This window comes from Sander vitreus, chromosome 6 (assembly GCF_031162955.1).
Source record: "Sander vitreus isolate 19-12246 chromosome 6, sanVit1, whole genome shotgun sequence".
Taxonomy (NCBI): domain Eukaryota; kingdom Metazoa; phylum Chordata; class Actinopteri; order Perciformes; family Percidae; genus Sander; species Sander vitreus.
Window position 1 is genome coordinate 13039550 of NC_135860.1, and position 12521 is coordinate 13052070.

Here is a 12521-nt window from a genome sequence, read left to right on the forward strand (position 1 = left end):
AACAGTAACTTAGTGAACCGGATAGCTAAACAATAACAATGAGCTGAAACTCGCTGTAAAGCTTCGTAAATCAGAGCAGAGCTGCAGATTCCGGGGATCTCTGGAGCTTCTTCACTACGAGCAACTCCTTTCACATTTTCATTTGATACACCACTCTGCTTTCTTAGCAAAAAAGAAACAAAAGACAGTAGTCTGTAAATATGTCTGTTATTGTTTTTTTTTATAAACTTCGTGCAATACAGTGTTTAAGTTTATCACACATTTAGATAAACCATAATCATTTGTCTAGATATATCTATTCTCAACTACATACTATTCATATTGCCCACATAAATGCTATCTGTGTGCAGTTTTTATCACATTATTCTTTTTCTGAAATGAAATCAAAGAAATGAAAACGCATAGAATCTGGAAGCGTCTGGTTGTTTTGTTTTGCTTCTTCATTATATCATGTAGCGGTGTGTCCATGGTTTCAACCCGGATCTGCAGTCACTCGGGACAGTTCAGAAGAGAGAGGTGGGGTGGGGGTTGTTTACATGTGTTTACATTCTCATCAACATAAACAGATCAGGTCAGAGTGCAGACTCAGGAGTCAGCGGTCATGAGGGAAGCACAGTGAAAAGAATCTTTGGGGAGGTTAGGGGTCGTCTCTGTGGTAAATCTGGCAGGGGGAGCAGGTATGGCGGAGCAGGTATGGCGGCGCAGGGTTGGCGGATGAAACCATCCAACAAGAGTCCAGGAAGGGCACCGGGAACAAAACAGCCCAAAATGCATACCCAGTTTGAACAGTGGTCCCGAAAAACAAATCTATAGACTTTACAAATATATGTATGCCTAAATTACAATGTACATGTATCTTTTCAAAAGTTTTTTCTATAGTGTTTTTTAAACCCTCTCAACCCACATATACATATTGTCTTCTTTTTTTTTGCCACTGAAAAGGATGAGTTGCATGTCTCACTTTGGGACTCTTCATAGAAAAAAATGATTAGGTTTTTTGTTTTTCTGCTCAGGCAGTAAACGTTACCTGAATCTGTACAAATGTATTATTCTATATCTCTATTTTCTGCTTCCTCCAGTCAGAGGTTTCTGTTAATGCCCAAGAACAAACATCTTCAACACGACTATAGCTACAAGTACTACTGTTAACACTGATTAGAATGGAAATAAGACTAACAGAGGCCCATAGAAAACTCAGACTTATAATAACAATGAAGTTGGTCAGTTGTCTCAACCACTCAGATTATTGTTGCATTTCAGTATCAATATTGGAAGACAATTTACAGTATTCAAATCTGACTTCATGTTATAAATGAAATTTATATAATATGGGGGTTAAAAAAATACAGGCCCTCATTCTCCCACATATTGTGCACACTATGCTTGACACTTTGACACAGTTACACACAGATCACTGACAGTCCCAGTGGCTCTGCATGGAAGAAATTCACAGTAAAAGTCGTTGAGATCTAAAATTAGAGTGAAAGTAACATGGAAATTGAAATTTTCATTCCAAACTATATAGTGTTTGCAAATCTGGCTAGCCTGTAATAACGCTAAGAATAATCACAACAACAATTTTACATTAATGATGATCTGATTAATTTGCAGTAATATTGCACAAAAAATATGTGAAACCTTTTTATAATAGCCCAAGGTTAATTGCGTTTGATCATTAACAAAATAAATCATTTCTAGCATGTTAAAATATCAAAATAGTTTTATTGTGAAAGTTTATTGTTGTTGTTATTATCACTCTGTTATTACTAATCTTCTTTTTGTTCTCAGTGAGATTGAGCAGACTAAACAGTGAACATGGAGGGAGAGCTTTAGCATTTCACCTGTCTTGCTATCTATTTCCTGTTGAGCCACATAAACACAGTGCTTCTCTCTATCTTCCCTCTTTCATTACTACCCATCTTCCTTCTCTCCCTTCCTTCTAGCCTCCCCCTCTCACACCCCTTTCTCTCTACACAGGCGTTGTCTTCCTATTGAGGGTGTTGGAGTTGCTCTCCCTGTCTCCCTTCAGCCTGTCCAGAGTCCCCATCCCTCGCTCCCTGTCTACTGTGGACGAGTTGAAGGGTGGAGGGCCGGAGCCCACCGAGTTGGGCATCGGCGCGTTGGAGTTGGAAGAATTGGAAGGGTTGTGGGACTTAAGCGAGGGAAGTGTACCACTCATCATCACCCCCCCTCCCCCTCCATCCTTTGGAAAGCAGTTGTGGAGCTGGTAGAGCGTGGCCCTGTCCACCGTTCCATACATGGGGGGCAAACCCCCCAGTTTGGGGTCACGGGACAACGTGTAGAGAGAGATGTCGCCTCCAGCCAGGGTCGTGTGGGAGCGAGAGTGGGGGTTTGGTAGAGTGGATACTGAGATGGGGCCCTGGGAAAGCAGCGCAGAGGGGGGCAGGCCAAAGTTTTTGCCCCCACCCCCCCCTACAGGTGAGGGGTCTCGGGAGCGGGAGGGGTCAGTGGAGCGGGACGAAGAGCGGGAGCGGCGGCGGAAGCGGTAGCTGGGCAGGCGGAGCATGGCGTGCGTGGTGCTCTTGAAAATGTCGGTGCGCGAGCGACAGCGCAGCTCCTTGTTCTTCTCAATGTAGATGTTGACAGCCAGCACCCCCACCATCTCGGCCATGATGAAGGACAGACCTCCGAAGTAAAAGGACCAACCGTAGGAGTACTGCCACTTCTTATCCTCGTCCTTCTTAGGAGAGATGTCCCCCAGTGCGGCCGAGATGTACACAATCACACCAATAATGTTACTCAGACCTAAGGGAGAACAGAAATACAGCATTTACAAAAGAGCTAAATAAACTCAGACAGACTTAACTTATTGTGTTAATAAACACATTTGTTTGACATAATGATTTGTGACATTCTCAATAAAGACAACCAGCAAGATGAAAGTTGAATGTAAAACGCTCTATTAAACTGACAGAATAGTCTAAACACATAGTCACTTCCAGACCAAGCATTGAAACTGTTCGGGCAAGTAATCACAGAGATGCACATATGTATTCTTATGTAAGTTACCTGCAGCCACAAAGAGAATTCCCGCCCCCAGGATGATGTTCCTTTTGCTCTTATAGAAACGACTGGCAGCAATGCAAACCCCTCCCATCAGAAGCAAGATGGCACTGAGGATTGGAAAGATGTTGGAAGCCCTGACTACCCCTACAAAGAGGAGAGAATACTGGTGAACAGCAAAAACTAGAATGAAGATGGAATGCAAATATGTGTGGAATGACATGGGAATTCTGTAACAATATCTGAATTGTCTTAAAGTTATAATAATATATTTTATGACATCAAACCCACACTTGATTCAACATAAAAGAGCTGCATTATGTAAATTACAAATCCAAACTTTTCCTACAGATATGAATTCACATTAAAAAGATTAAATAGGTAAAACACTCCTGCGTCGGGCCAGGCCAATTACAACCATTTATCTCATATAGGGCGGGTTTCAGACAACGACTAACAACTTGCAGGGCCTTTGGGCGCTTTATGCAAATATGTGATGACGTCATTTTTGGCTTGCGCACCCTCGTGCCAGGGACAAATTCTAATGGCAAAAACATCAACACTCGTTTACAGACATTGATGCTACACCATCACAGCCCATCTCTGCACGCTGTAGTATGTTTACATTTGTTTGTCGCTCAGTGCTCAACACATGTTTCGGTGCTTCGATTGGTTGTTAGTCCATCCAATTGCATCCAGAGGTATTTTGGGCTAAGGCCGTTGATAACGCCTCTTGGAAATTGGAGGTTCCAGACTAACTCGCATTTGGGATTAGGTCTGGCAATGTCGGAACACACACACACACACACACACACACACACACACACACACACACACACACACACACACACACACACACACACACACACACACACACACACACACACACACACACACACAGCACATTAGCACTCTTCTCTCATCTAGGAAAACTAGGCCACAGGAGAGAAAATGCCACCTAAATGCCAGCAAAATGCCTCTGCAACATTGTAAACAGAACACAAGCTTTTCTTTCTGTATGCACACGTACACATGTAGCATATCATGGAGCAGAGAGACATCACTGCAGGGCACTAAGGACAAACTAGGGCAACCCATCTCCCCTGACTTTCTGTACACACTGACACATGTTTATTTTTTGCAGATATAATCTTCTGAGGAATGCGCAATAAAAACCAAGTAAAAAAAGTAATGGAAGGTAATTTTACACTTTATTTTCCTTCTCTTTCTTATTTATAACCAGGCTTCCCTCTCATTCATTCATCATACATGACTAGTAATGCTGGTATTGACTTACGTAGGACATACTCTGCCCCATCATGGTCAAAGTCTGCATCTTCTGGGAAGTGGTTAATCTGAGAACACGATCCTCTCTTTACTCCTGAGATATGAGAGGAGAAACAGGGGTGACCAGACATAACAAAAGACAGGAACTCACAATTGTAATCTTAAAAAAAGAGAACAGCAAATACCCTCCTGAGGGACAAACTGAGTGACACCTGAACATAGTCATATCTTTGTTGGAAAATCTCTTGTTTGAATCCAAGCATATGCACTGGGTGACAAACATCAACATACTGATGAGAACATCCCAAAGGTTCTTCTGAATGCAAGTTACTGTAGTAACATCACAGACATATACAGTACACACACACACACACACACACACACACACACACACACACACACACACACACACACACACACACACACACACACACACACACACACACACACACACGCAAATACAAGTATGTAGACACACATAGGCAGACATATAACTACCCGCCGGGGTCTTGCATGTAGACAGACAGACGAATTTTGGGATGCACGCACGATGATAACAGCACACCACTGTTGCTGATGGATGGATTGTGAGAAAGATGGATGGGAGTGATGGAATGAAGAGACACAGACGTAGGGAGAGACGGACACATGTGGGGTGAGCTGGTCTTTCTCACAGCTCTTATATTTCCACAGGTTGGTCTGTAAAGAAACGGAGGAGGTACATCAGTTGAGCTACATGGGGCCGGTGAATCATTCTCAGACACAGACTCAACAGACTGTTTTAGGTGGTGGACATACATTAATTTTTTTAGAGATTAGTTGGCATTTTTCGGCAGATTTCCTTCAGTTCCTTAAAGCACATGAATGACTTACTGCAACTAAACTTTGCTTCTCTACAAGCTCCTGATTTCAGGACATAAAATTCTACTTAGTGGCTGTATTAGTTGGCTTGTTCTGTGTTATCCTCACTTCTCTATAAATCAGGATGGCTGAGAGAAGTTGCTACGTTCAGGTCGCAAGCTCCCCTGGAGGCATGGGTTTGAATCCCACTTCTGACAATAACATTTCATACTGGTTCCAGTGTTGTACACACAACTGTGGACAAACCGTATAGCCATATACACTACCTATACTTCAGATTTAATATTGTACATACATACATACATACATATGCCACTTCTTATATATGACACTTCTGTTAACCTGTTTATATTTTTGGCATATTGTTTTGTTTTTTTTTATTGTTTTTTTTTGGTATATTTTAGTATATTTTGAATTTGTACCTTATTGATTTTTAATATTTGCACTCAATATATTTGCACTCTTTCCTACTTAGTACTGCGACTGCTGCACAACAATTTCCCTCGTGATAAATTATGCTCCATCTTATATTATCTTATCTTATCTTATCTTATCTTTATGTGATATATCAGTTAAGGGGCACCTGTACCCCAAAGGGTACTTTTGCCATTACCAGGGGGTAGTTTTTGAGTGGCTGAACTAATTTGAAATTAAGACTTAGAAATAGGCCTGCACGATTCGGGGAAAAATATGAATCACGATTTTTTAGCTTAGAATTGATATCACGATTCTCTGCCATGATTTTTTTCTCACAAAGTGTAATGTTTATTGCACACATGAACCATGACAAAACAAAACAAATTGGCAGCACCAAAGATAGATTTTCTTTGGCACCTATAGCACATTGCGTTTAAGAACAGTAGGCTACCAAAAATAGTGACATATAACACATTGAACTAAATATGGCCCTGATACAGGCTCTATCTAAAATCCTTGAACATGTCTTTACATAATTAAAACATGTCAATGTCAAATGCTTTCAATAAATTAATTGAAGGAGAAAAAAAAATCGAAAAGAAAAAATTAAATCGCGAACAGGGGTGAATCGAGATCACGATTTTATATCGATTTATAGTGCAGTCCTAAAAAGAAACAAAACAAGAGGAAAAAAATTACACATTGAGCCAGTTTTAACACATGAACAGACTGTGAAAAGTTAGCATGTGAGCAGAAAAGTAAAAACTGTCAGCTAGCTATAAAAATAGATATATAGTTGAATTGAAAGCTAAAACTAATTTGACACATTGTTAAAATTGATAGCTGAAAGTAGTAAAAATCTGAACTTAACCAAACTGAGCTCAACATTAAGAGTTCACTTATATAAAAAGTGAATTATAACAATATCTGCTGTTATATATTAATTTGTATTAAATAACATCCAGTTAATAATCAATTCAATGAACACATTTATAACCTGAAGGGGTACCTGAGTTCATCTGACACAGCTGTGGGGTTAAGTTATATGTGTGCTAAATGAAAAACAAAAATCCTACAAATAAAATGAAGTAATGATTTAAAGGTAATTCAGTCCAACCCCACCTTCAGTAAACTTGCAAAAAAGCTGGAGAGGACAGGACACATCTCTATCCAAAGCATAATGTGCCACCCACCCACGGGCATAAATCTTTAAGAGCTAGCATGTCCGGCATTTCCACTCCAGCTACACCTCACTGCATCACTGCACGACTACTGAGCATCTATCTTGGCTGAATACTCACAGACATCAAGGATACTTGACCTCTAAGCCAAGCCAAGACACTGTCAGCTTTTTTGCACCACAATGTGAGAGAAAAGACTGAAAGAGAAGAAACTACAAGTAGGGGAAACCAGTGAAAGATTAAATGTAATGTTTGGGGGGAGTAAGACAGAAGGATAGCAAGGGGAGAAACTGAAAGAGTGAGGCAAAGGAGGGAGTGGGAGGGGGTGCACTGCAGCAGTGCTGCAAGGGCTAGAGCTTATCTCTAATTGGCTGCTTTGCTATCAGGAAGCTTAGAGATGAGGACAAATTAGCTTTGTACAATGACCAAGCCCAGGATGGGCCGAGGATGCTTTATTAGGAGAGCCAAGAGGTTTTCCTGAAGACAGAAGTCTGTAGCAAAGGCACAGATCGCTAACTCCCACTACCCCGTTGGTTGTAGCTGCTTCACTGTTAACTCCATCCCAGCCATTACTGTTGAGTGTCAGCCAGGCAGTGTAATGTATAATAAATTAGCAGCTTGTGTTGCAGTGACAAGCTGAAGATTGAGAGATGGCCACTGCCAGTTTTTGTAGCTTCCGCCACTTGGGCCTTTTGTTTTAGCACTTGAATTAAATTACTGCAGCCTGATTCAAACACAAGATTTATGGATTATTTAGAGTGAGGGTTGTGCTTCAGTATCATGTAATTATACTGCAATTATGCAAATGTGTCTTCTTGTGACTACGTACGGTCTAAAAAGTATGAGTAGAATGTGTATATGTTGATGCTAATAATGATTACTGATATTACAGCAATGCTGCAGCTTCCTAAACAAAGTGTCCAAAGGTCAAGTGAAAGGTGGACACTGCTAAACAAACTGATCCCGCTTTGCAACACATGGTGAGTGACGGAAAATATGTTTCCACTTAAGAGCTTTGACATAGCCAAGACATTTTCATTCCAATGTAATGAGTTCAGTTCAGTTGGATTCATCATTACCACCAGTGTCCAGTGGCACCCACTCGATTTTGATTTTAATAGTCAAAACACAGCGGAGGCAGAAAGACAAGAGTTTGTAATTACAACAGTCTACGTATAGAAGTCTACGTATAGAAAATAATGTGTGCTCAATCTGAATTATTCTGCAGGAAAAATGGATATTCACACATCCCCTCTTACCTGACTAGGGAAATAAAGAGTAGAAAGAACATTTAAAGGAATAGTTCAACATTTTGGGAAATACACTTTCACTTTCTTGCAGAGTTAGAAGAGAAGAGAAGATTGATACAACTGTATACCAAACTCTGTAGTGTAAATATGAAGCTATATCTAGAAGGCAGTTAGCTTAGCTCAGCACCAAAACTGGAAACACGCCTCTGACAATTTGGGATGATACGAATTGTTGTTTTTAAGCTTCAGTTTTTGTACAAATTAAACAAACAAGATATAACGTGTTGATTAGTGAGCTTTGTGGTGCTGATAGGTGGATTTTGTTACCTTTAGACAGAGCCAAGATAGCTGTTTCCCCCTGTTTCAAATCTTTATGCTAAGCTATGCTAACTGGCTGCTGGCTTTAGCTTCATATTTATGATATCAATCATCTCATCTAACTCTAAGTAAGGGAAGCAAATAAGCGCATTTCTCAATCTTCAGTTGACTCTGCTTTATTATCCCTACTCACACTCAGGTCCCTACAAATCCTTGAAGCAAGAAGGTCTAGACTTCATTTGGATCTATGTTAAATGCTAAATGGCTAGAAAGTAACCAGCGCTGGGCTTCCATCAGCTTTCTCTGCACCCTTTTCACTGAAATCAACAGCGTCAACCCAAACAACTTTGTTCCAACACACATCCCCTTTAGTCCAAATCCCACCCATTGACCCAAAATGTCTCCCACAACTTCTTCTTTACCTTCCAGGCAGCATATCCTCCACAGTCCAGAGTGGGTGAGCGCCCCTGGATCCTTCTTGTCCTTGTTATGGGGGTCATCCTGGGTAACGTTGGCTGTGCTGTTGCAGATGAGGGCACGGGAGTACAGCCAGTAGTCCGTCCCTATTGCCACCGTCATCAGGCCGAAGGCAGCGAATGCCCCCACGGTGGTGAGAAGGATCTGGATTCCCTTCTCACACACCATGCCTTCAGAGAGAAAGTATAGGAGGAGGAAGGGAGGGAGAAGAGGAAAGCGACGGATAAGTTAAAGAACAAGAAAGAATGGAATAACTAAGCAGACGTGTGTTTACAATCATACACAAAGTGCAGTTTATTGAGAAAGACGGCGAACGTTCAGGTGAGATGATGAGGGGCAAGAGGGGCACCGGTGGGAGACAGAGAGGGAGGCAATGAGAAAAGGCAAGAGCGAGGAGGAAGCGGATGTGGGAGGTGCATAAGTGGCTGTATGATGTGTCCTTGGAGGAGAGTTAGATGACTCTGCTGACTCCGCTTAACAAGACAGAATTGATGTGAAACACAACAGATCACACCTTCCCAATCTCAATGTACTCCATATTCATGACCCTGACACCATTTCCCCCCTCAGAATCAGCAGGACTGGAGATGACTACACAAACACACACACACACACACACACACACACACACACACACACACACACACACACACACACACACACACACACACACACACACACACACACACACACACACACACACACACACACACACACACACACACACATATACACACACACACACAGCAGATCTAACATGAGATCACCTTGTACCTGTTACAGTCATTATTAGGAAGGGAATGTGGGTGCCCCCTTTACATAAACACATACATGTATGCTCTCACACAAATAGCATCATACAGCTCGTCACATGCACACCTGCATGTGTGAGATGCAATAAAGTTGCCTCAGTGGCCTATAATTAAATAAAACCTTTCCATTTCACCCTGATAATACAGATTCTGACAGACATTAGAAAAGACTAAAGAAAAGTCTCAGCCAGTCAAGAAGATTTACCTGACGGCGAGTTTCTATCCTTCGACTCAATTTTGAAATCTTTCTTTTCCTCGTCAGTGAAGAACGTGCTGTCCCCTCAATCCGGACAGCATCCATCGACTGTTTTCACCCGCTCCCTCTCTCCTTCGTGCACTCGTTCTCTCTCTTTTGCCCTCTTTCACTTGCTCTCTCTCTCTTTCTTTCTTTCTCAAAGATGTTGCTGTTGGAGGTTGTGGCTTGGACGGTTGTCCCGTTCTCCGTCCGTCCTCTGTTAGCAGAAAACTTGCACCATGGTCACTGCTCTGCTGCTGCACAGAAAATAAGGCAAAAGACGGGAGGATTTTATTAGTTTTTGTAGTAGTATTATGTAGGTCATGCATTTAAAGATGAAAAGAACATGTTCGATATTATTTATTACAAAGAGTTTACATCTAATGACATCTAGTCATTAGATGTATAATCATTCTATCAGAGCTGCAATAGCCACATTGAAAAAAACATAATGTTGTGTTCAGATTTTGTTTAATGCTGATTTGATATCCTCATCCTTTTTTTTGTTTTGTTGCAATTTTATAAGTTTTAGAGCTGAAACAATGAGTAAATTAATCAATTGGTTGAACGGCAGAAAAATTGCCTAGCAAATATTTTTATAATTGATTAATTAAGTAATTTATCAAGCAAAAGTACCAAACATTGGAACATAGTTCCAGTATCTCAGTTGTTGGGATTTACTGCTTTTCTTTGGCTTTTGTAAAAATAAATTGGAAATCTTTGAGTTTTGAACTGTCAATTTAAAAAACAAACAGTTTGGAGACGTCACCTCGGTCTTTAGGAAATTGTAATTGACATTTTTCACAATTTTCTGACATTTTATAGACCAAATGATTAATCGAGAAAGTAATCTGAAGATTAATTGATAATGGTTGTTAGTTGTAGCCCTAGTACATTTTCATGTTTGTCTAAATGTTGGATTTTTGAATTTGCTTTTGTTGTCCTGTTTGCAGAGGGTGCCCATGGAAAAGAGAGTGAACTGCTCTCACTGGACCACCCTGTGTAAATAAAGATTAAATGAATGAGATTGAATTTTCACTATTAATCAACTAATCGTTTGATCTATAAAATGTCAGAAAATAGTGAAGACTGCCCCTTTCCACTTTTCTGATGCACAAGATGAGGTCTTTGTCCAAAACCTCACAATCTTATCTTCTCTAATATAATATCTACAATATGAAGACAAAATAAAGCAGTGAATCCCTACAATTGACAATCTGGAACAGGGGAGTTTTTATTATTTTTTATTTTTTGACATGCTAGCAGCATTGCTCAGTGTCAGTCTGTCAGACTGAAATATCAACACCTATTGGATAGATTGCCAAAAACTTTTGTGCAGACATTTATGATCTTTAGGAGTTAATCATAGTGACTTTGGTGGTCCTCTAACTTTTTCTCTAGTGCTACCATTACCTTGACATGATTGGCTTTTAGTGAAATATTGTAATAACTTCTGGATGGATTGCCATGAAATTTGCTCCACACAATTATATCCCCCTCAGGATGAATTGTAATCACTTTGGTGATCCCCTGACTTTTCATCAAGCACCATCATTAGGTCGAAATTATAATTTGTCAAATACTTTGATTTATGACCACATATCTGCAAACCTAATGACATTTTGTGCTATGTTAGCATGCACCCTAAACTAAAATGGTGAACATGGTAAACAATATACCTGCTTAAAATCAGAGTGTTAGCATTATGATTGTGATCATGTTAGCATGCTTGTATTAGCATTTACATAGCTCAAAGCACCACTGTACCTAGAGCCTCACTGAGCTGCTAGCAGGGTTGTAGACTCTTGTTGCAGATTCATTACAGAATTAAGAATTAATTATATTATTATTGACTAATCAACCCATCAAATCTACATTCTACACTACAGATGATTTCTTTTAATATTTTAGAACCATATTGAAATGATGTTAATACAGATTAGAGTAATTATAAGTGACAGTGTTACAGGCTAAAGACAGAATGACTCCAGAGCGAGTTGTACTGCATCTATAGCCTGAATAAGAGGAGCAAGAGGGGGAGGCAGAGAGGACCAACCTGACATTGTTACCATAGCAACATTGAATTCCAAAGTCTGGATCAGCATAGAGCGAGGGGGGGAAAGAGGGGCAGGCAAGAGATAGAGGGAGAAAGAGGCAGGGAGAGCAAAGCAGAGAGAGGGCAGAGAAGAGAAAGAAAAGAGATGGGAAAAAGTCAGAAATGAGGGGGAATATTTCAAATCACTAGCATGAGTGTTGACTGAGAAACCCAGACAGACACACAGACTGAACAGTGAGCTAATGCTCTATCAATGACACAGATGCTCTTCTCCCCCCCCCCCCCCACACACACACACACACACACACATACATACATTACTGAGAAAAGAATGACCGCTCCGTCTGCGTCTTTTCTTGATGAATCAAGGAAAAAATATGAGGATACGATAGCAGCCCGCATTATTAAACAAACATTATTTAGAAGACATAATGCAGTGCAGTCAAGTCTTTTAATATTTGATGATGCAATATGGCACCGTGATCAAAATAGGTTACATCCTGTTTGCATTGTGAGACCCAAAACAGAGCTGCCTCAGAGACAGAAGGAGAGATGGTGTGTGCCTTTTTTTATTTGTGTGCACATTTCCTCTCCAGTGCATCT

The 12521-nt window shown here is 40.5% G+C and overlaps 1 protein-coding gene across 1 annotated transcript; it reads right to left on the reverse strand.

The window, feature by feature from the left end:
- Positions 1–1969: 1969 nt before the first annotated feature.
- On the reverse strand, positions 1970–8983 carry cacng8b (calcium channel, voltage-dependent, gamma subunit 8b). The gene is made up of 4 exons (XM_078252721.1): positions 8761–8983; positions 4322–4405; positions 3031–3171; positions 1970–2766 (listed from the first exon to the last, which is right to left on the reverse strand). The coding sequence occupies exons 1-4, from the start codon at positions 8981–8983 to the stop codon at positions 1970–1972; spliced, it is 1245 nt and encodes a 414-aa protein (XP_078108847.1).
- Positions 8984–12521: the final 3538 nt, after the last annotated feature.